Source organism: Stegodyphus dumicola, chromosome X1, assembly GCF_044657685.1.
Source record: "Stegodyphus dumicola isolate Sdum_Otavi_A_Nest chromosome X1, ASM4465768v1".
NCBI classification, from domain to species: domain Eukaryota; kingdom Metazoa; phylum Arthropoda; class Arachnida; order Araneae; family Eresidae; genus Stegodyphus; species Stegodyphus dumicola.
The window spans coordinates 62848047-62874158 of record NC_140780.1 but is presented as its reverse complement, the minus strand read 5'-3'; the positions used below and the strand labels follow the sequence as shown (position 1 = coordinate 62874158).

The following is a 26112-nucleotide window of genomic DNA, read 5'->3' as shown; positions in this document are numbered from 1 at the left end:
GTAATTAATAAATTTCAAATGCTTAAACTGCACTAATAATACTTATGTGTCGTTTTATTAGTTTAAGGTTCTAATACAATAAGTTATACAAAAAAAAAAAAAAAAAAAGAATTAAAAATATTTGTTATTTTTAATCTATGGGAATGTTATGAGTTGGCCTTGTACCAAAACTTGAAGCCTATGACTGTTTTCCAGAACATGTATTTTATAAACTCAACTTTTTGAAAATATTTATGTTGATCAAAACGTTTCATGATGGTCTGCGTGTCAGTTATTGTCACTTAATCTGTTAACCGCAATGAGTTCTTTCTATAAACTGCTATTTCATTTTTAGTTACCTCCAAATTTAAATATTTGCTTCTTAATCTGTATACAAAGTCTGGTTTTTCAGGTAAAATTATCTTGAACTTAAAACATTTCAATCAATTTTTGTTGTATGTGAGTCAAACATATTGGGGTTTTTTTTTACAATAAATATTAACTTTTACTAAATATAACTATAGAAAAAGTCAGATTTTGTAATGTTTACAAAAATTGGCTTTTTGAAACTTAAAAGTGCTAAAAACATGAATGTTTACTTTATTTAAAACATTTCTATAATTGGAAGTAAATGTCTCTTACCAGCAGTAAAAGTTAAAGGTAAATTTATCACTGTTTTGTGTTATACTGTTTTATTGTTTTTTTCAATTTCTTGGATAAAATTTATTCACTTATAAATGTTGTAATTGGAGGTAAAGATCAGAACCATGATATTTATACTAGGTAATGTATGATGTAAAGTTATCAATGCATAGTGAAACTTGAAAAGGACAAATAACAACATAAAATTAGCAAAGCAACAGACAACATGGTGTTAGATGTAGATTTTAGTCAAGATTGTATCGATTTCGAGGCAAAGAAATCTGCCATTATCTCTGCCATCAGAAACAAAACCTGCCATCAAGCAAATTTCTTTGTTTCTGATAAAGATATACCTGCACCTATTTGCCTTTGAAATAGAGTCTTGACTAAAATTTATGCCAAACTCAAGGTTGTTGCTTTGCTAATTTTATGTTTTACTTTGTTGTGTTTTTCTTCTGTCTTGAATAAACAACAAATTTAATAACTGCACATAATAATAATTGTAGTTAAACTCAGTTAGATTTATTATTCATATGTTTTGATATTATTCTTATCGGATCTTCTTATTATTATTTCTTATTGTATCAGAGATAGTGAACCAATCTTCCTGTCATTATAGTGGGGTTCAACTGTATGTACTTATACTGCTGTGTATTATTGTTTTTCTGTTATTTTTATTCTATTTCTCTGTATTAAAATTAAGATAGTAGTGTAGTCAAACTTCACTAATGCATCATATTTGAGATAGATTAATAAGTGATATGCTGGATGGAGTATGTTTTAAAACTAAATTAGAAAGTTTTTTAGTTATCCTAAGGATCATTACATGAAGCACAGAATTTGTAAAAGGTGCATTAAATGAACAAATTAATTATCACTTTTACTGTATTTTAAAACAACTGTTGATTCAGCTTCGTTTACATATTACTTTAAGAAGCATTCTGGAAGTGAAGGTCTTAATTTGATTAATAATTTGATGGTAATCTGATATTCATTAATTAATGGTGCTTTCCAGTTCTTTAAATTTGAATGTGCAGATTCATTTCCTTTCTCTACTTTGTCCTAAATTCAGAGATACATTTAATCACATATCTGTCATAAAATGTATGTGAGTAGATTTATAACTATAACTATGTTATTTATTTCAAGGTTGTTTTACACTTCTTGTCTTCAATTTCGCTCTTTTCTCTTCTATGAATATGCCTATCCATGCCAAAATTTGGGTATTCATGTAGTATGTAATTTGCTTTTTGTTAGTTGCTTCTACATTATCTGGCAGAATCATGGTGGGAATTCATTAACACATAGACTGCGATGCGGATATTCATTGTTCTTTTCATGCAGCGGCGCTTGAATTAGTGGTCTGTTTCATGGTCTATCCATTTTGTAAATCCCCGTAGTGAAGTAATAATAACAAAAAAGAAAAAACATTTTTTTAATTTGTACGAAGGATCTGCCAGGAAAATGAGAAAGTGATGTAAAGAATGCTATAAATGCTTAGCAAGCCTAAAAGGTTCTCAGTATGCCATAAATAGAGCAAAGAAAGTAACAACATTTTGCGATAATTGTAAGGGCAAGCTGGCACTTTGTTTAGCCTGCTTTAAAAAATTTCATAGAAAAAAATAATAATTATATTTAATTTATAAGTTACATTGTAAATTATTTGTTTTGTATTGCATGTTTGATTATTATGTTGAAATGTTAATGTATACTGTTGAATACATAAAATTTTGGGCTACGTAATTTTTTTTTTGTATGCAAGTGTAACCCATCGGTGAGTCATGCCACCCCACGGAATAGAGAAATATTACCCACCAGTTTGTCAGGCTGGTGTCAACATATTAATAAAAGTGAGGACTATCTTCTGGCCATGATGGCCAAAAGATATCTTTTGGACAAAGATTTCTTTTGGAAAAGTATCTTTTGGACATTCATAAAGGCTGAATGACTCATAAAAACATAATGGGCCACTGCTGCTTTTGTTTTATAAAATCAAAACGAATTTAAATTTAGTAGAATTTTTAATTAATTAACAGAATCATTTGCATTTATATATTCTTAATTGTTTGTCTATATTTTCATATTTAAGTGTGCTATAGTGGCACCATCTAAAAAAGGAATAAACAAAAGTATGTATGTGTTACATCAATACCAGAGTTTGTTTGCACCATCAACTCAATCAGTAGAAATCAGTAGAAACTCTGAGATCGGACTCGTTAGGTCGTCAAAAATTCTGGATTTGGGATTTTTCCGCGTATTACATTATCTATTTTAGTCTAGTAAAATGACACGTAAAAATCATAAAATTAAATATATCAAATAGTAATTTATGAAATAATGAAGCATTTATGATATTAGGGAAATCATAATTGACCAAAAAAGGGGAAAAAAAAGAATGAATGAAAAGGACAGAAAGCTCAGTATTTATTTAGTTTTCTTTATTAAAAATTCTTTCAGCTTAAGTTGTTTCATTTGTTTCATTTCAAAGTTGTTGTTAAACTAATAATTTCTCTTTTATTTTATAAATATACAAATTTCAGCTACAAAGTTCCATTGTTCAAGTCCTGTAAATGTCATGTCCAGAATTCCCACTAAATTATTAATCAAAACTTTTTCATTCTCAACAACCTGTCTGTCATTTTCTTCACTATCAGTAGCAATATTTTCTGTCTTCAGAACCATACCACAGGTTTTGCTGTTCATTAATTCATTTCTGATTGGGGCATTGTCATAGCTACTGAAAATCTTCTGTTCTACCATCTTCATTTACTACCACTCCTCCGCAAATTCCATTAATTGGAAAATTTCGCATTTTGTTTGCAATATCTGAAAACTTCTGAATTCAGGGTTGTCATCACAAAGATTAGCTAAGCTGCTATCCACTGTTGATGATGTAGCATGAGAACGGTGACTAAAGACATATTGCTGAATTTTATTAGTTATTTATTATATTTATGCCTATATCCTGCGTGTGCTTAAGGCTTATCTGAGTCCTTCCACGTGTATTTATATGTATTTACATGTTCTTTATAAATTTCCACATGTACTTAAGGCTTATTCTGGGTCGGCTCTAGGTATTTTGTGGGCAGGTGCAGTCTCTGGTGGGTCTTAAATTCCGCTGCCAAATTCTAAGTGCCTCCCTAAATTCTAAAAGTTTTGCTACCTTTTCAGTTTGCATCTCAATGCCATCCCTAAATTCTAAAGATTTTGCTGTCCTTTAAATTCGTTCTCAGAGCTGCTAAAATTTGCATTCCCTAAATTCTGCCACATAAGCTCTGCTGCCGGTTCTGAACTTATCTGAATAACAAATCGGTTGTTCTCAATTCAAAGAGTACTAAATGTAACAGAGTTGCCATGCCACGCTACCGGGAAAAACGGAAAAGTCAGGGAATTCGAAAATTGACCCAAAAGAAATCAGAGAAGAGTCAGGGAGTATAAAGATTTTAGTCAAAATCTCGAAAAGTCAGGGAATGTCATACGGCGATCCCCAAAACAGCGAGTTTTACGGAAGTGATCACTTAGTTGGCGAATTATGTATCGGATGAGCATCACTCGGGCAGCTGGTGCAAAGACATTCTTTGGCTGGCGTAGACCCAATTTTCGCAGCTCCAATCAGATTGTCTTTTAGAAAGGCAAAGCAAGTTTTTGGCAAGTTTGGTTTCCAGTAACGTCGAGAATCATAAGACTCACATGTGCAGGTGCATGTTGAACTAAAGAAAATACCTTCTTATTCTCGTATACAACAAAATCGGTTTAATTCTAATATACGGTATCATGGAGGCTAGAATAGTCCCCATGTACTCTATTCTAATGTAAGAATGTCTATGTAAAGAAAGGTTCCATAGACACAATGTAAATAAGTTTGCTGTAGTCCCGCTAGAAAGCGGAGGGAAAAACTCGCCAAGGTATTTGGCAATGGAACCTGATGGCGAGAATTTCCCCCTCCGCAATGTGTATGGGAAATTGTGGAGCATGTGTTAAGAAGAAACGTTCTTTGACTTTCGCGATAATTTATACTCGGATTTTCGTACTTTTGTTGCTCAAAATAACTAATCTATTAATTTACTCACACGAAAAAATATTTACTTTTTCTTTAAAGCTTAAAGAAATTTAAAACGATATTCATTTTATGTACTTTTGATAAACTTGACGTTCGAACTTCGGCAACAGATATTTCGCGCATATGGAGCTGTTTCCCTCTACGTTGGGATGGAGCCATTCCTGTTGTAGAGAATTTTTTTTATCTTAACAATACACATTATTTTATTCTAACCTCCGTATATAGTACACACGGGATTTGGTGACATTATGATCAGCAGTAAAAACAGTTAGCTCTTTCTGTCTCTTAGTCTCTGTTCAAGAAGGTGTTGGGCAGTAAACCGGTCATTTTGGTGTTGGCGGCAGTTTTCAAAATTGTACCAAGGCCGTAGCAAAGACTAAGATTTTACCGCAAAATCTTTTTAACTTTTTTTTTTTTTTTTTTTTTTTTTTTTTTCATTTTGCAGTAAAATAAAAAAATAGTAATCAGTCATTTAGGCTAACATTTAATATGACTATATTCGCCAAAATATCATTGATTATTGTAATTCAGTTTTTCAGTAATTAACTTTAATTTATTTTTTTTTATTTTTTTATATCATTAATGTTATTTATATCATTTTAATGTTCTTCTTTCCTCTAAATTTATTTATTATTAGTTAATAACACTTTTAAATTTCAGGCAAATTTCTCTGGCATAATTCTGAAACTAAATCTAGCAGTATAATGAAATACTATCACGAAATTTAACGCATATATTTTTGCTTATGTATTCTGCTAAATAAATATAAAAATACCTGAATTTATTTTAAAATATCATTCTTACTCTTCTTTAGCTGCAAAATGTCTGCAAAAAAACTCATTTTTTAATCCAGATTGGGCAGATTCTAATCTCAATCTTCAGTGGAAAAAAACAACTCCTGTTATAGCTATAATAGTAATGCTTTCGGGATTATATATATAATAAGTCATATGCAATTGGCAAATGTTTGTGTTTTCAAGTGGTACCATAATTACTTTACCTCTCAGCACAGCCAACACGCACCATGCGAATAGACTGGAATTTTCTCAAAACACACCTTGAAAACCTGGAAAAGTCAGGGAATTTCATTCTCCTCATTGAGTGGCAACCCTGATGTAATTATTTGGCCTGAGTATCATTTACAAAATCTATTTTTTGTGTAGGGAAAGAAATTTCTAATTTCTCCTCAACACATTCAACATTTTGCTGTGCATTAACTGAAGTCTGTAATCATCGCCTTAGATAATGTCAACATAAATGGTTACCATGCTGTTTGGTTTTCAGTTATTAATATTAAAAAAAGAGAGAAAATTAGATATCATTGCATGAGCCATTTCTCAAGTTGCCGTGTGTTCATTGTTATGCAGTGATGAAAACAAAAAAGAATAAGTAATGATTCGTTAAGTTGGTGTCAGAGATATGAATTAGTCAGAATATGTAAAATCAACCATATTTCAGTGTAGAATTTTTCAGTTTAAGATGTATTCCAAGCGAAGTGGCAACTAGAGAGCCAAATTATTGGTTATGAAGATTTATGCTAATAAATGATTGTTCTTCTGTATTGAGATATTTTAATTAGTGCCAAAGCAAAATTAAGAATCAAGACTCCACACATTTTATGATGAAAAAATATCAAATACACATGGGTAAAGTATAAGGCATCTGAAGTCTAAAAATTATATATTCTAAATTTAGGAAAGAAACTGCAAATCAGAAGTTTCTAAAAAACTTATAAGGAATAATAATAATAATAGAAAAGAGTTCAGATCAAGCATTAATTGCTTGGAAAAATTTTTAACAGTATCAACTGTTGCTCACCAGATTCAAAATCTGTATAAAATTTGCCACTTCTTAAAATTTTGACATTTTAAAGTATGAAAACTTTTTCTTGTCTGGTTTGAAACATTTCAGTTAAAACATTGAGAAACTGGATACTGTGCATGTTCAGAATTAGGATATTCTAAGAAGGTGTAACACTTTGTGAAAAGTAGCTAGATTTCATTTTTCTAAATGCAACTCTCTAAAGTTGTTTAGATTACGCTGGGGCAGAAGACAACAGCAGAGTTCAGCCTTTATCTTTTTGTCTTGTTTGTTGTTGTCTAAAGCTGTTGAGTAAATAAATTTGGAAAACTAAATTGTTTTGATATAAAGGATAGTAGTTATCAGATTCAAATAAGAGACTCAAAATGGAGTAGTAAGTTAGACTTTCCTTTGATTAATGACAAGGAAAATAATGGAAAGCTGTCTTGAGTATCCCCCCCCAAAAAAAACAGATATTTCCAAAAAAGAAAGAAAGAAAGAAAGCGTGAGTTTCTGTAGTCCCTTGGAAGATGCAGGCTGAGAAAGTGTTATGATCTATGACTTTGACATCAAAAGATGTAACTTTCAATGAAATAGCCTGCACAAAATAATTTAAATGCTTTTGACATTATCATTGGATTTGATAGCTTAGTTAACTAAAGGTAGGCTTTCTGCCCAACCATTGTCCAAGTTTTGATAATTTTTATGCAAGGGGTTAGTATCTGGGGATATTTGCCTCTTATTCTCCAGCCAGAACTTTTCAAGTTGACACATATTTTTTTTTAAGTGCTCCATTTCTCATGAACTTCAGTGCCTTATCCAGTATTAATCTCAGGTCCATAAACGTTTATTCAGCTTCCACTAAACCACTGCACTGTTCTGCCAACAAAATTATCATTAGAATTTATTATTCTCCTTTAAATATTTTTGTTATTATGTCTATTTTAAGAAATTTTGTTATTTTCATCATTCATTAATATACCATGTATGTAAAGTGTAATAATATACATTTCAGCTAGGATCTCCTCACGCTGCTATGTTCAAAGTGGGTTTTTATAAAATCCACCCTGAAATACCTGCAACAATGTCTGAAAGGGCGAAAAACTTCATACTAAGGTACTATTATTTAAATTTATTTCTGTATTTGACCAACAATTTATCTGATGGCATATAGAGTGTTGTCATATATATTTTCTAGTATGTTATTTAAAACGTTATCTTCTTTGGAAAATTATATATACGTACTGATAGAAAAAGAAATTCGAACACCAAGAAAGAACCAGTTTAGAGAAATTAAATATAGGCAAAGCATTTGTCTAAGTACCGTATTTATATGATTACTGTTTCAAGGCCACATGTTAAAGTATGTGCAAGAAGAGCCATTTCAAATGTGAAATGATGTTACATTAATAATTGCTGTAGCCAACACAATGTTGAATTGAAGTATGTTCTATCGGGCAAGTGCTGCTTGCCGTTTTATGGGATAGAGTTCTATGCCTATCCATCAGTCAAGTCAGTAATAGTCTGTGCTGGTTGTGGATGATCTGAATTTATCATCCAATCATGTCCTATACGTACCCAATGGGAGAAAGATTGGGTGGTCTCACAATTCAAAGTGACTCATTGACACTGTAGATCATGTTTGGTGACAGAAATGGTATGCGAACAAGCATTATCCTTTTGGAAAGTGCCTCCTGCAATATTACTCAGTAATGTCAGCACAACTGGGGCAATCACCAGTCTGACATACATATTTGTTGTCAAAATGTGTCGGGTAATGATGAGAGTGCTCCTGCTGTCACAGGAAATTGCTTCCCAGACCTGGGAAGGCCTTTCATGGTTTTCCCCATGTGTAACATATATATGAGCCAGTTTCCATAAGAAACTTCTCCATGAAGGCATCCCTGCCCTTAGGCAGATACCCCCTAGTGTGCTTTGCCATAATCAACTGAAACATGCGAAAATTTTTTGTGGCATATGTGTGACTGGACCTCGGCGTTCTTGAGACAGTTACCTTCCTGTGTTCACTGCTGCCAGCACACGTGCACAGTGGATTCATCTCTGCCAAATCGTTTTGCAGTTTCTTGAAAAGAAAATCCACCTTCTATCAGCCTTATTACTTAACCTCGTTCTAGTTCAGTAAGCTGCTGATGTTCTTGACTCAAATCTAGCTCACAATGCTCAGTATGGAAGATAAATAAATTGCATGAAGTTTACATCATCTGTTTAAAGCAAATATGACTTGTATGTTCATAAGTGCTGTTAGTAGCACCGCACTTATTTCTCTAGGGTGAAATGCGAATAGACATCTTTACCTCCTAAATGCCATTTATATAGCACAACTTCTCTTTCGTATTGGGGTTTCATTTTTAATAGTTGTGTATACATATATAAATATATTAATTAAGCAAAATAAATTAATACTATCTCGGATGTCTGTTTCATAAACAGAAATGAATTAATTAAAAAAAATTAAATTAATATTAGAATTTTAAAAATTGCCAAACACTTATAGCCAAAATATTGCTGTTGAAGAGTAAAAAAGAACTCAAGTTAACCAATAATAAATGAAGCACAAAGAAAATGTTTCAATCAAATGAGTAATTTCAGATTTGAATATCTTAAAGGGATATTTAATCTAAAGTTATTCTGTTAACTTACATCAGGTGCCCCAAAAAAATGTTTTCCGTGGTTAATAATCAAAAGCAACTTCATTTATTAAATTAAGTGTACTTTTGAAAATCAGGAACATCACCCTACATTTTTTAGGAAACCTTAAAATGAATGCAAAAAAAAATCAGAAATAATTTTTACAAAATTTGAATTAAATTTCTTTCTGGTGAAATGGTTAGAAAAATAATGGAAAAATATTCAATTCCAAAAATTTAAACTATGTGCACATCTTGAAATTGGAACTAAATGTAGACCAGTTACTATATTTAACAGTTCAGTTTGCTTTAAAAGCACCGAAGATAACATTAACGATTTCATTTCCAAAATTAGCTGCAAACTAAGACCACTTATTGATACTTTCCTGAAATAGAAAAGTACTATTTTGTGAGAAATTAAAGTAGTTCTTGGAAAAATTATTAGTTTAAGTTGCATACTGACAGATTTGTGAACTTAACAGCAAGTTTACTATTACCAAAGTAGGAAAAGCCTGTAACAATTTCAGTATCATTTATTTGTAACTAATTATACTGTTCACTAAATAAGATTGAGCTTAATCAGCCAACTTTGCCAACTTTTATTTATGGTTTTATTATCTACAAATAATTCACTGGAATTTGTAATCTTAAAGCTAATAATGAATATTGTGCTTATGTATTCTTACTGAACATCAAGTATGCTATGTGAAAAGTTTCCCCTCCTCCTGTTTTAGGTGTTTTGTTGCTGATCCTGATCAGAGAGCTACTGCTGCAGATCTTCTAGAAGAACCTTTCATTTTAGAGTATGTGATTTTATATTACAGATTCTAGTGCTGCATTCTCCTCCTTATGTTAAGTTTTCTAATTTTTATTTTTCAGGCCTAGTGGAAAGAAGAAAACACATAGAGCAGCTCCTCCTGATTTCAGTCGAAGTATATCTGGTACTATTAATCTCTTCAAAATGAAAAAATTATTTATCTTAGCTAATTTACCATATTGAATCCAGATTTTAATTAAAATGGATTTCATGACAAATAAATTTTAGTCACATTCACCCCATCATTTTAATCAGTTCATACATTTTAATTATCTCTTAATATATATACTCTGGTAATGTGCACACATTTGTACTTCTGCAGCCTAAAGTTGAATAATTTAATTAAAAAGGATTAGTCTTGTGTGTAAAATGTTTAAATTATGATAAACAATGCACTTTCATACATTTGTATTTATATATAAATACTAAATAACCGATTATTTTGTATCCCTGTTGTCATCGAAAGTACAATGCACTTTCTTCATTTTGGCATAAAACACTATTCATGCTAACATCAAGGATTTTTGTCATTTTAGTGTGTAAGAAGCTTCTTATGAGTACATGTGGTTGCTTCATTACTTATGACCTCACTATCCACTCAATCAATCCAATCATTTGTCTTCTTATCTTTCCTTTTGGTGTCAAACTGTGTTCTTTATTAGGGATATTGATCTCTTATACACAGGCATTCTGCTCTCCCCCCTTTTTTTGTTCTGCCTTTCCCATTTGAGATCACATTCACTTGTTTAGTCAGATTTATTTTAAATGTTAAAAAAACTTGTAGAAAGTAACTTTGTGCATTTTAATACTAAAAAAAATGAAGTTCAGTGTAATAATTAGTTTACCAACTATTGTTTCATTGGAGCTTTCCCCATCACAAGTGTGTGAAAAAAACTGCTGAATATTGGTTATTTGACCCACTTTGGCTTTGAATACCGATGAACAGGCTGGCTGCATGGTTGCTTTTTATGGTTTTCTGTATGTGTTGCATGAATACAAGCCTGTTTCCTTCAGAATGTCCTCCAAGATGGCATCCGTCCTCTAACGGAGATAACTCTTGTGGCTTTGCCATATTCAAGTAGCATATCCCTAACCTAACCTCATTTTAGGTTACATTCAACATTCAAAGGTTAATTTTCCTGCAGAGCAGTCTCATTAATGACACAACTTTCACTCTGCTCCCATTAAAGTTCTGAACCTAATTTCTCTTCTTTCAACCAAACAACTTTCACATGAAGTACTACACTACTATAACATTCAGCACCATAACACTAATGCTTTGATAATGTTGGTCTAAGCTCCAATGAAACTTCAGTCATCAATGAAATGTTTGATAATTTGTGTTAATTATTATGTTGAGTTTATATTTTTGGTAAAAAAACTTAAGAGATAAGTTCTGAAACTCTAATGCTTATCCCTGTCCATGAAGAAATGCTGTCAAATCTGTTTATCTCTGCTGGGATTCAGGTCATGCCGAACATGCTCAAAGTCACATACTGCAGCCATTAAGTTCTTTTCCTAGCACTGATATAAATGATATTAAATATATTTACTTTTGGCATGGTGTTACTGTAAAAACTGCTGCCAGTGATAACTTTGTTACAGCAGTGATTACTGCAAGCATTATAAGTACATTTCTGCTTTTCTCGTGTCATTGCATTCACACGTAGTTTTCATTTCCCCCCCTAATCACCAAGTTATTAAAATATCAGAAACCCATTTCTTTTTCAAGTTCATTGCCTATTTGTAGAAATTTATAAGTTTGTTAAGGTCACATGACATTCTTTGCCATAATTATTGAAATGATAATTCCTTTGTGAAACAATGTGCACAATTCATGTGTGTTGTAAATTTCATAGGACAGAGCCTTGCTGTTTTAGTAACTCTTGATCTTTGATTAATGTCATAAAATTATTCATATTAAAATATTGAAAATCTGCATTTAAAAATACAGTGGTAACTTAGTATATGTCTGCTTTGAATTATATCCAACTTACTATGCATCCTCTTCGGGCATGAAAATATTTGTTTGGGGTACAGTATTTGTTTGGAATATGACTTGAATTCATTGAGTTACGAATGAGCTCACTATACTTATTTATTTACCACTTTTGAGATAGTGCTACAGCTGCCCATGAGCATTACTATACCTGTTGCTTCTATTTATTAAATAACCTGCACTATGAATTTTCAAGTGATTTTGCATTTTTTGTTTTGTTAATTCATTAACAACACATTTTAGGGAAGTTAATGAGAAGAGTCAAGCAACGAAGGAAATTGTTATGATTAGCATAGCATAGAGGTGAAAAAAGAGGTTGTTGAAAAATCTGATGATGGTATGCATATCCAGAACTTGGCTATTGCATTCTGTATGCTGAGTATGATGGTGTCGATGATTGGGGGGAGGTGCTGGAGCATGATGAAAATTTTCTTTTGATCTGGATAGTAGAAAAAAATTTATGTTGAGTGCTTCATTTATGAAACATATCCCAAGGTATATATAAATTCTAAAATCAGACTTTTTAATAGATATTCGAAAGGTCACGAAACTGTATGGTTAAAATTGTATGATGAGTAATGACTTTTAAAATGTTATGATGAGTCTGTTTTCAAGAATCAACTACTGCTTGTTAATTCAGTGGTGTTTGTTAATTCATATAATAAATTTTACAAGCTGGTAATGTCTATTATTAAATTATGAAAAATCTGTACATATGTGTATTTGTTTCTTGCATTCTGAAAGAATGGTGGTACCTAGAAGCATCAAATTTCGAACACATCCTCTGCCAGACCATGTGCATTTCGAATGTGGAATTGTGCATTTTTTATTTATTTCATATTTTCTGAAAATTTTATAAATTTTTGATAGACAAATTCAGTGATTTAAAAGCAGTGTGGTGCCACTGATAAAAATAAAACTTTTCTATCTTATGTTCCTAACTTATGGCCATATACCAAAGTGTAAAATATTTTTCTTCCAAATCTAATCAACAAAATCAGCTATTAAAAAACAATGTGTTATAAATAAAGTAATTTTATTTTTCGGTCGATTGTGTTACCATTTAGCGAAACATAAGCTATTTAATGTGTATTACTGATTAACAAATTAATCACTTTGAAAGCAATGTAGGCTATTCTTAATAATATTTTCTAAAGTTTTCTATAGGATTTATTTAAATAAAAACTGGAGTTGTGCTAATAATTCATACAGAAATTCTCCATTATTAATTGCATTTAGTCTGTTCAATCTATCCAGTATTTTCTGATAATATTGCTTTAATCTCTTTACTTGATTCGTTTCATGGTTCTTTGAGAAATATTAACCAGGTTTCATTGCATAAGTAGAAAGAAAAAAGTCATTTTTGAGCAGATTTTATATGTGTAAAGTTTGCTACATGATGTCCACTATGTCCCCTGTCATTAAATTCTTCAATAAAAACAAAAGCAAAGTAAAATGGAACAACTGATATTTGAGCTAATATCAGTACTGCCAGTAGGTAATGAAAAATAGAATAAGCACACTAAAACTAATATACATGTATTTAAAGGAGGTGTGAATGAAAGGAATAAGCTGGTCCACATTTCAATAATCAATTTAATTGCTGAACGGTGAGATGCTTTTTTTACTCTAGATAAAGAAAAAATGTTTGTGTCCTCGAAAAAAAAGTGCTTTATTCTGTGACCATATATGACAGCTATTTTTAATTTATGCTGTGACTTTTCGAAGCATAAATAAAAATAACTGTCATATATGGTCTTGTGCACTGAAAAACAGAATTCTATGCATCTTATTTTGTAATTTCTATTGCATCCAGAATCATTAAACTGGAATGATTTAAATTAGTGTAGTCAAAAAGGCAATACTTTTGGTTTATTATTTAAAGTGTTAAATAATATTTTTATGATATTGTGCTAGCTGGAGTCTGTGAAACTAGTGCATGAAATATTCTATTTGAACCTATTTTTTATTTTTTTAATTTATGTTCTGAAAAATAAAATTTTTCTTCTAATTTAATAGGTGCTGTTACTGATAGCATGATTTTGCATTTTCATGCCTCTGTAGTCAAATATTTGAATGTTCTTAAGCCTATTCTATCCAAACAAATTATTGAACTAATAAACAAAGATATTAAAATCAGATTGTCTACTATTAATTTAATGTACTGGCTAACATATTGGCAATAAATATGCAATGGTTAATGGCAAGGATTTGTAGAAAATATACAAAGAATCTATTATCCAGATACTGCAAGTTTGTCGAGAAAATCACATTTCTGATGTAGATGACTACCATGAAGTCATGAAATATAAACTTCAATTCATTTGAAATTTTTATTTCATAATTTTTTTTTCTTACTGTGATTTATTTATTCATTTTAGTATTTTGTGGACAGAGAAAACTATTGCTTCTATACATTTGCATTACATTTATTTATTTGCAATTAACATAAGTATGTTTTAGAACAAACTTTAAAAAAATGTTTTTATGCTTGAAAGAATAATTTCATTCTTAACAGTAATTTTTATTTTAGAGGTGAAGGTTGGTTCAGGCCCATTATAAGTTCAGTTATATACTGGTGTAGTTCAGATCCATACTAAGGCTGAAAATTCTAATTACCCGGAAGATGTCAGAAGTTGAAGAAAAAGTATTTCAGTTCTCCATAAGGAAATCAATTTAGCAAAGCACAAGAGTTTTAATATTTTTATAAATAATGTTGACTACCCTAAAAAATGGAGCTAAGGCTTTTCAATTTGTAAATAAATTGAAATATGATGACCCTCTTTCCCCAAGGGTACCAGACATTTTTAAAGGAAAGACTGAAATTTGACAAGGATATTTCTAATGCTTTTATGAATTTTTATATGTCTGATCAAGGTTTGAGTAGTGAACTTAAGAGAGATCAAAAGCTGATGAAGAAATTGATCAAGGACTCCCATATGACTTTGGGATTTGGACAAGAGATTTTTAATAGAGACTGGCATGTTAGAACTAGAAGAAGCTATTGATTTCCTAAAGATATTAAGTAAAGTCCAGGTCCAGATAATATGCATCCAGAGTTTATTAAACATATTGGATACAATGCTCAAATGTTCTTTCTGCCTATTTTTAATCATAGTTGGAACTCTTATGTGCACAATGTGGGAAAAAGCTATTATTATCCCTATTTTTAAAAGGGATAAATCTGCAGATAATATTAAAAGCTGTCAACCTACTGCATTGACTATTGTTTTGTTGAAGATTACGGAAAAGATGTTTGTGTCTAGACTAACTTGGTTTCTGGAGAGTAACAGTAACAATCTTTTGTCTCCTAAACAAGCTGGAATCAGACAATATCATTCCGCTCACCAACAAGTATCTTATGTTAGTCAAGCCGTTAAAGATTCTTTAGACAAGCCATTAAAGATTCTTTAGACAATCGCTTGTCTGTCCTGGCAACATTTATAGACTTTGAATCAGCTTATGGTAAAGTATGAAGATTACGTACTATTCAGGAATTACAGAAGTTGGCAATAAATGGCAGGATGTTTTTATACATTAAGAATTTCTTATCACAACGTTTTTTTGCTGTTAGATATGGCTGTGACATTTCTAGATTTAAACAAACTGAAACTGGCCTCCCACAGGGAACAATCATCAGCCCAATTCTTTTTAATATTTTTATTAATGATTTACCGAACACTGGCACTGTGGGTGGATTCTGCCCTTTTTGCTGATGATTTGGTTATCTGGAGTAGTGATTCTAAAAGTAAGCAAAATTGCTTAAATGTGACTCTCAGGAGTCTCTGAAAGAGCTGAAATGCTGATGTGTAAAAAATGGTATGAGGGTAAATCAGGATAAGAGCAGGTCCCAGTTCTTCATTCTGAACAGACAGCCTTTTACCCTGAAGTTGACATTTAAGGGTGTAGATGTTCAACATAATGATTTGACAAAGTATTTGGGTTGCATCCTTTATCCACGCTTAAATTGGAGGAAACATTTGAAAAAAGCCATGAGAAGATTCTCTGTCTTAAAACGTCTGACCAGCCCAAGGTGAGGCTGTGACAGAGAGACATTGACGACTGCTTACAAATTATACATTCAATCAATTATTGGTCATTGTAGCGAGATCCTCATCATGGCTCCAGAGAATGTAGTCCAGATCCTCGAAGTCTTCTAAAACCAAGCGTTATGCATACTGTATTCTACTCGTATTCTTGCAATGCAGATTTTACTTGTTTGGAACCTGTTAATGATTATATTAAGAGGAAAGCGATCCTATTATACCAGAAGCTGGTGCCTTTGCCCGACAATGCTTTTTGGAGGAACTATAATAATGAAATTTCTAGAAATTTTAAAACACAAATTGGCTTTATCCAGGCTGCTCAGAGAGAATCTGATGCTTTGGAACTGAGCCAAGATTGTCCAATTTTACCTCCTCGCCATTGTTCCTTGGGCTTTTTGAATTTGAATATAAATCTTGATGTTATCCAAAAAGTTGTTAAAATGAAATGAACAATTCACAATTATGATCTATTGCAATCGAAACTATTGGAGTTGGCTAACCTCAAAATGAGTGGTTGCATGTCTACATTGATAACTCTATGTTAGAGAGAATGTGCAATGCCGGACCATGTTCCATGGCGAGCTTTCTAGCTCCTACTTACCAATGGGCCCTCTTGCTACTTTACCAATGGGCCTTTGATGGGAAAATCAAAGCTATTGCTGTAGCTATTTAACAACTGTAAATTCATAGCCACTCTTTTGTAAAGGCAGTCATATTGTCAGATTCCAAAAGTGCACTTCAAATTCTTCTGAATAATCAAAATAGTTCCCAAAGAATCTTAGACTGTAGGCCTTAGCTTATGGCAATGACATACAGAATATCTTTCCAATGGATTCCAGCCCACTGTGGAATTATGGGAAACGAAAAAGCTGATACATTGGCTAAGAAAGGATCTTTGATAATTCAACACATTAATGAACCGCTTTCTTTTCATACGATTGAATTGTTTGTTAACCTTACTCTTAAGAAAATTCTTAAGCAGGATATGATTCAACATGTTGTGGATAAGAGTTGGAGGATTCTGAGGGAAGATGACAACTTTCATTCCCAGTTTTCCAAGAAAGGCAGCGGTAGCTCTATTTAGATATCTGACTGTGCATGACTGTTTGCGAGACCACCTCTACAGAATTGAAGTGGTGGATTCCCCAAACTGTATTTTGTGTGGCTCCAATCAGCCTATGATTTTTTAATGTTTAAATAATTGTATTGCACTTTCTCGGCATGAGGACATTGTTAAAAAGTACTGGAGATCCATGAGTTAATGCCTTATTCATTATTGTTTAGCATTTGTAAAATAAAATTTTAGAGGTGTAGGGAAGGAGGATGAAGTATGAAATGAATTTCATATATTCTTACAGTATATATTCCAGTTTCTTGTAGTAGTAACATTCCAGAAAAACATAATTATTTGTTTAGGTTAATAATTTCAAATGATAAAAAAATTGCTTTTTTTCCTTATGTTTCACATTTTTTTAAGTAAATTACAATTTCAAGTTGTCAGATAGACAAGTATTTCAGATGTGCTGATTTCAAATTCTTTTTGTATAAGTAATGTGTATATATAGTGTGGGATATTTATAAGACAGCCTGGCACATGAGATGGCCATGTATTTTTATGGTATTTTAGAAAATGACAAAATTGTTTGTAATGGAGTCCGACATGTATGAATGTTATAACTGAAGGTATTTCATAAGAAAAATAATTCGATGCTCTAAATATCATATTTGAAGAAAAACTTCTGTAAGTGTATATTTTTAGTATAGAAATAAAAGAAGGAATGATATTCTATCTTAATATATATAGTCAAGAAAAAGCTTTTATCAGTGCATTGCCATTTTAATGAAAAAAGACATATTATCTTCTGTATAATATGCTACAGTAGTTTAGAATATGTGCTTAATTTTTCTAAAAAATTTTAATAGATATTAATCAGTAAAGTGTATCATTTTAATTTGAGCTTTATTTCAGTGCCAGAGAGAGTATCCAAATTAGACAAACCGATGAATGTTGAAAGGTTTGCAAGTACAGGCGAGGAGAGGTAGTCATTTTTGTCTACGTTTTTAAAATTTTCATGTATTTTTATGTGTTTCTGAAAATTAACTTGTATGCATGCTAATATGTGGAAGTTTATTCAAACATTCTGTCATTATTTAGCGCTGCTATTGTATGCAAGACCAGTCCATCTAACTCCCTTCGGATACCAACGCCCTTCACATTTAGGTATGCTGAATTATGAATTTGAATAGTAAGAATTCCTTAAAATCTGAGGTACTACACCTAGCCTTTTCCCTCATTTCATATTCTCATGTTTCATGGAGTTATGATAGAAAATCATGTATGTATAAATATTGCCTACAAGATTTAAATTTTAGTGCAATACTCTGCAATTACTACTGTAACAAAAAGAGTTTAGATTTTTTTTCCCTTTTTTGTACTTGCATATTGAAATAAATTCCTTTGCTTGAGAAAGTGAAAGACGCTTAATTCGTATTGCAGCTATTTATTATAATTCTTATACTTTGTGATACATGTATTAAATATGCATCTAGCATATAGTTCATGCACTATTTAAACTATTATCATTTCTTATTCACTATTACATCTCCAGATCAACCATCATTTTGAATAATGGTAGTTCTGTTTATCCCTTCAGAAAAGGTCTCCAGTTCTTTCTTATTATCACAATAAATATGGTTTTATTTTATCAGAAAAATTATTTACAATTTGACCTACTTAAAGGTAATATTAATTTGCCAGACTGCTGTGATAATAAGGATTACTTTGCAAGTTTAGTTTTCATCATTTGCCCTAGACATTAAAAAGAAAAGAAAATTTTGCACTGATTTATTAATAATGAAATATGCTAAAATTATGTGTAATAAATAAATGATGCCATGATAAGTGAGAAAAATCATATTTAAAAGCAGCGTGCAGATAATTAAACTGAAATACTTTAATAAATAGTTAACAAGTATTTTAACTTTCAGTTGGGCTACTATTTGAAGCATGCTTTTAGTGTAACAAAAGCAGGAAAACTAGAGAAGTCAAATTTTCTTTCTGTGAATTATCAGCTGCCCACTTGTGCATAAAAAATTACTTGATATTAGAATTTAATTTCTCTTAGAATTTCTCTGCAGTAGATCTTTTTTGACCAAATTCTTATTTCCATTAAATATTTATCATAGCCTTTGCTCAGATATTTAATTGATATTTCTTTGTTTGAAAGTAGATTTGTGCAAAATTATAAGAAGAAAATAATTGTAAATAAATAATATAAAAAATATCATTTGTAGATTTATTTCTGGAATTGCTGTATGTACAACTAAACAAAAAAATAAATAGAATGAGCTACATTTTTTTTTCGCCTGAGCATACAGAAATATTCAAACTTATAAAGAAGGAAGTTTATGATAACTTGCATATGTTATGACAAAATAAGTTTTGATTTGTAGAAATATTCAGGAACTTATAACCAGCTGTGAAAGTCAATATCTTCATCAAGCTTTAAGCTTAAATATCTATTGATTGAAATGCTGCTATGAAGAGTATTTTATGCAAAAATTGGTAGAACTGAAAAAGAAATGTGAATTAGTTTGCCTTCAGTATATCAGCTAATTTTGAAGATTTACAAGTAAACAGTTCTGTTTAAATTTTTTGTACTACTTGCAGTGTGCTAATTGTTAATTTTTGCATAGCAAATTTCTTGTATTAATGGATTGCTATGTTTATATATGTGTAAAATGTTTTAGACATGGTATAAGATTCTTCTCTAAGAACTCTTTTTGCTACGTTTTATAGTCAAAGAAAATTATTTTTTCGTTTTTAAAATAATTGGAGGAAAACTGCTTAAAATGAAAGTTAGAACTGTGCTTTCACTATACAAATGAAGTTTTTTATTATTTATTATTTCCATTTTCACTATAGTTTAATTTGCTTGAAAATTGTTCTGTGTTTTTCGTATTAGTTTCAATTGAAAGAAATGAGAATACAGTCAAAAGTTGTTAATCCGGACTCGTCGGGACTTCGGCGATTCCGGATTATCGATTTTTCCGGATTATAGATCATCAGTTTAAATCTTGTAAGATGGCATGCAGAAATTCTAAAATTAAAAATATGAAACAGTAATTTATGAAATAAAGAACAATTATGATCTAAAAGGTATCAAAATTTGCAAAAAGAAAAAGCTTAATATTTATTTGTTTATACTTAAATAAACATTTCTTTCAATGTAAGTTGTTTAAGTTTTGCTTCGTTTCATGTGATAATACTTTCTCTTTAATTCTATTAAACAGACATAATTTCTTGTTCAATTACAAAGTTCCGCTGTTCAAGTCCTATAATTGCTGTGTCAAGAACACAGACTAATTTGTCAATCGAAATTTTTTCGTTTTCAATAACCTCTGTTACTTTTCTTCGCTATCGGAAGCGAATTATAATGACGAGGAACTTGTTTTAAATCATATCAAAGACGGAGCATATCGAGATGAAATACTACATTTGGTAAGGAATTATAAGCCGAATAAAATAAAAACATCTGCGCTGAAGATAAGGATAGTGCTGACAGATCAACTTCCAATTCATTACGCGCCCGCCGCGGCGTTCCCCCCGCCAAGCAGCGTGAAATTGATAAACAGATTTCGGATTTCAAAACATACTTTCGCTTTAGATCCTTTACATATTAACAAATATATATCGGAAATTCTATTTGATATAATCGAAAGTTTAAGCTTACTTTTATAAAATTGCTCTTACAGTCTGCAAAAAATAATAAGCCAGATCCAATTCGAAAATTAAGGAACAACGCAATCATCAACATTAACTGAAATAGATAATTAGATAATTTTAGCTTATACGTCCATTATACATAAAATGCACATGCGAAAACGTATTCTGCACTTGCGCACACTCATATGCGCAGTCGTAAAAGGTCTTACGCGCACGCGTAAACGCCTATGCGCATGCGCAGAAAGTTTTTAGTTTTGAGGTCCGGATTATAGATCATTCTGAATTATGGGTGTCCGGATTAACGACTTTTGACTGTACTAGGATTGCAATAGAAAATAATTATATACTTTATTTTTCCAAAATTAAGTCAGTAATTATAACCAAAAATTTTTTTAAATGACAAGTATAGTTAAAATATGTGTCAGTATGCATACTTAATTGACAGTTGTATTACATTTTCCTTTCAGTCTAAACTTAGTTATCTATTTAAGTAATTTTTTGTTTAATCATAATAGTACTTTGTATCATGTACCATGTAATACATTTAGTTGAGCTTTTAAGGAAATATAACCTCAGATTGAACAAAGAAAAGTCTATTAAATACTTGTGTGAGAAAGGACAGCTAATCATATTGGATATAATAATAGATTTTAAAAGTCATCATTCTATTTTTGAAGCTTTTATAGTTTTTTTATTATTATAACTTGTATATTAACTAACACATTTTTTTTTTAATATCTGATCTGTCAATATGTGCTATAGATTCAAACTGTGGATTTGGCAAATGTTTGGGTGGAATTTTATTAACTTCTTTTTTCTTCCTATTATAGATGTTATCCTTTTTTGAAATAGTATGAATGCAATAAAGCTTTCGATGCATAGAATCCATTTAACCCCTTAACTGCTGCTGGCGTATAAATACGCCTTGCTCAGCCGATGCGTTAACTGCCGTGGGCATATATATACACCTTGCTCAGCTGATGCATTAACCTGCCACAGGCGTATATATATGCCCTTCCAAACTACTATCATTTGCTTTGCGCTGCTACCTGTAAAATTATTCACAAAGCTTTGGAATGCAACACCACAATGACCTTGACAAAGTATGCAAAGGAGGATACTATTTCAGAAATCTGTGGGGGAAATTGGAGAGAGGGGTGTGTCTAAAGCGGTGAAAATAATGACTGCACAGTATTCGCTGGTGTTGTTTGAGTAAAACTTTTTTTTTATTCTTTTTCCTCCGTTTCCGTTTATTTTTTGTAGTAGGTTCCAGGAATAAAGAAAGATATAATGGATGTTTCAAGCCCATTTACCCTTTTTGAATTATTTTTTGATGATCTGCTCGTGCTTCATATTGTTACTGAAACTAACCATTTTGTAGATGAGTATATGAACCAACACCTTGTAAACGAAAAATCAAGAACAAAATCCTGGCATTCAACCAGTTCAGAAGAAATGTATGTTTTTTTAGGCATACTGATTTCACAAGGTATAACACTGAAACCTGATACAGTCAAAAGTCGTTAATCCGGACTCGTCGAGACTTCGGCGATTCCGGATTATAGATCATCAGTTTAAATCTGGTAAGATGGCATGCAGAAATTATAAAATTAAAAATATGAAACCGTAATTTATGAAATAAAGAACAATTATGATCTAAAGGGTATCAAAATTTTCAAAAAAAAGCTTGATATTTATTTGTTTACTTTACTTTCTTCGCTATCGGAAGCGAATTATAATGACGAGGAATTTGATTTAAATCATATCAAAGATGGAGTACATCGAGATGAAATACTACATTTAGTAAGGAATTATAAGCCAAATAAGATAAAAACATCTGCCCTGAAGATAAGGATAGTGCTGACAGATCAACTTCCAATTCATTGCGTGCCGCAGAGCAGCATAAATTGATAAACAGATTTTGGAATGGTTAGATAAACAAAGGATATGCCTTTATCCATTTTTTGCAGCAATTCCACTTTTTGTTTAATGGACTTCAAAACATACTTTCGCTTTGTAGATCCTATACATATTAGTAAACATATATCGGAAATTCTATTTGACATAATCGAAAGTTCAAGCTTACTTTTATAAAATTGCTCTAACAGTCTGCAAAAAATAATAAGCCGGATCCAATTCAAAGATTAAGGAACAACGCAATCTGCAACATTAACTGAATTAGATAATTTTAACTTAGCTTATACCGTCCGTTATACATTAAATGCGCATACGTAAACGTATTTTGGGCATGCGCACATGCATATTCGCAGCCGTAAAGGTCTTACGCATGCGCAGAAAGTTTGTAGCTTTGAGGTCCGGATTATAGATCATTCCGGATTATGGGTGTCTGAATTAACGACTTTTGACTGTATTACACTTTACTAGTTTAAAAATGAATTGATCAAAACTCCATTTTAGGGATCTTTTTTATTATAAAAACATCATTTTTATTATACTTCCATCTTTTTATTATACTTTTACTCAAAACATTAAATTTTGTGCATTAATTTTTTTTTTCTTTTATTCTTTATTTTGTGAAAGTAAACAGTTTTTAGAAAGTAAAACTTGCACTTATCCCCCCCCAATACATCACATAACTACACATGCCTGTGTGAAAAACCGTGGTACTAGGAAATGAATCTTGTATGTTTTCCACGGCAGTTAAGGGGTTAATTTCGGCTTTTGAGTTGGAAGATATTGTGTAGTTTGATAAACTTTCAAAAATAATTGTGAGATTAGTCATGATTCAACATTTTATTAAAATTAATTTCCATATATATAAAGGGGGACGGTATAATTGCATAGGTTGTAATGACCCAGTTTATTTTGCTGATCTTTTGAAGTTGAATAGTATATGTTATTTAGATCCTATTTAAAAATATGATTATGTTTTCAAATAGAAAGGGAATATAGCCAAGCAAATAGAGAAATATCTGGAAAAGAGATTGTAATACCATTAGCCAGTTTCCTTTTATCATTAAAGATATGATTTATATGAATAGAGGGTCATTGCAGTCATACATAGAATGTACAGAATTTTGCAGATAAAGAAAACTATACTTAATTGTGAAAAATAGGGTATTCAAATACTGTAACAAAATTATATATCCCAGTTCTTTAATAACCTATATATATATATATATATATTCTGTTTTTACTGCCATACCACTGGCAACATTTCTAAATAACAATTACTGCTGCTTTTGTTAATGAATTAAGAAATACCCTTATACTATAAAATAACTGTGCATGTAAGTGTCCACTTAAAATAATATTTAGTCTGCTTGCTCTTCAATGAATTTTCTCCAAGTGCAGTTTTCCACTGGATGCATCTGTTCATTGTTCTCTTAAGTTTGGAACCTGGGAGTCAAGAAGGATTGAATTCCTAGCAGCTAAGCAGAATGGCTGCATAAATGGTTCCTTGTTTTCCTTCCATGTGTTACAAGCATAAATGAATCAGTTTCCATAGAAAATATGAGTTCCACAAAAGGATCATTTTTCTCTGGGAAACACTATAAGTGCTTTTCAAATGTTAACTAACTAGTCATGCATCAGATACACACTGCGTACTTCAGATATATGCTATAAGTGTTATAATTAAAAATAGTTTATTCATATAAAATAGGCTATTTTTATAGATGTAAAATATTGAAAATGCGAGGTATTTTTACTGATGACATGTTAAATTAGACAATTTGCTTAGATGATAAGCTTCTCAAAGACATCATTTTGTGTGGGTTTTGTACTATTGAGTTAGAATAATTTCTCGTTAATATTTTTTAAAAAGGAAATCCAGTTATGTAAAAGAAAATTATCTGTTAAACTTTTAATTAGCTAGGTATAATTTATAAAAAAAAAATTTATGCTGTTGAATAAAATGAGTTGCATAACAGGCAAATGAAACTTGATGAAAACTTTAAAAACCTTGTCACATTTACATAGTTATATTAAAAGTAGCATTTGCAGTAGAAACATAATGGATGAGATACTATCAAATGAAAATATGGTCTGTTTCAGATATAGACTTCTCTGCATCATAAGTATCAGTCATTTGTCATTGCTTTTGTCAAAAATTTGACATGAAAACTTAATAATGAAATGATTTTTAGCTTACTTTCATTTTTTGTGTTTGTGGAATTGGAATTGAAAACCATTAATGATTTTTGTTTCTTTCATTAGCATTTACTTGAAGTTCTCTAATTGTTCCTCATTATGCTAGTATTCTAATGGATATTTGCTTTTTTTATTATTACTTCATTGTTCCATAGTTCTGTTGGTTTTCTTTATTTTTTATTTAGCATGTAAATATTATGGACCAAATGATTAATAGTCATCTTATGTCCAAGTATTTATTTAAGCATAATAACCTGAATATATAAGACAGGGATGGCCAAGCCTTTTCAGTTGCAGGACAAAAATCGAAAAAAAAAAAAAAAGTTTGGCGGGTCAAGATAAATTTTTCAAAAATTCTAAAAACAATATCTTATTATATGTTAATATAATATTAGTTAGTATTGCATTAATGTTAAATATGTCAATGAGATGAATGAAATTGTGATTTAATTTTTAAAAGTTCCTTATATTGAGGTTTGAAGTGAGATGTACTGATTCTAAAGATGAAGCTAAATGCTCATCTGTCAATCTACTTCCGAAATAATTCTTTCTAAGGTTCATAGTTGAAAACACTTGGTCGTATATATAAGATGAAGCAAACAAAGCACTGATTTTCTGGGCGTGAGGTATTAAATTGGGGAAATGTACATTTAATGATTTGTAAAACTCTAACTTTGGCATATCTAGAAACAACTGCTTCAGATAATTGTTAGATTGCAATTCATTTCATTCAAGCTGCAAATCTGACCTCACTGCTTCGCAATTTGCATTGAAAGGCATAGTAAAAATATCCAATTCTGTTTGAATGGCAATGAAATCTGTGTTCGAACTCAAAATGTAGTTTTTTTCAAGCCATCTTCATAATTCTTAAGCTTCTCTTCATTTACTGAGGCCATTGAATTTAACCTCGGGAAATGCGCCAAGTTGGTCTTAGCTAACTGCCCACCAAACAGATTAAATTTTAATTTAAAAGCTTTGAGATGGGCCCAGGTATCGTCAATAAATTGATTTTCCCCTTGAAGCTGACATTCAATTTGCTCACTAGACAAAGAAGATCTGTAAAAAATGCAAAGTCTGAAAGCCATTCTGTATCTTCTAACATTTTGCACTCCGCAGAATACTGTTTCACATGGAAGAACAACACAATGTCATCTTTCAGCTCTCAAACTTGCTCAAGAACACATCGTGCACTAAGCCACCTTACTTTTGCGTAATACAGTACACCAGAGTATTCAGATTGCATGGACTGAAGAAAATCTCGAAATTGCGTGTGAGTTAGCCC

General features: G+C 31.2%; 1 protein-coding gene across 4 annotated transcripts in view; it reads left to right on the top strand.

The window, feature by feature from the left end:
- The window catches only part of Ask1 (apoptotic signal-regulating kinase 1), a 259398-nt gene that overhangs the window by 175739 nt on the left and 57547 nt on the right, over positions 1-26112 (top strand). For 3 of the 4 annotated variants that reach the window (XM_085807445.1, XM_035377341.2, XM_035377334.2), the window contains 5 exons: positions 7497-7597; positions 9864-9932; positions 10009-10070; positions 17961-18030; positions 18147-18212. In XM_085807445.1, the coding sequence (XP_085663571.1) occupies positions 7497-7597; positions 9864-9932; positions 10009-10070; positions 17961-18030; positions 18147-18212 (368 nt within the window). The remainder of the gene's footprint in view (positions 1-7496; positions 7598-9863; positions 9933-10008; positions 10071-17960; positions 18031-18146; positions 18213-26112) is intronic. The other variant, XM_035377348.2, reaches the window with a different exon arrangement.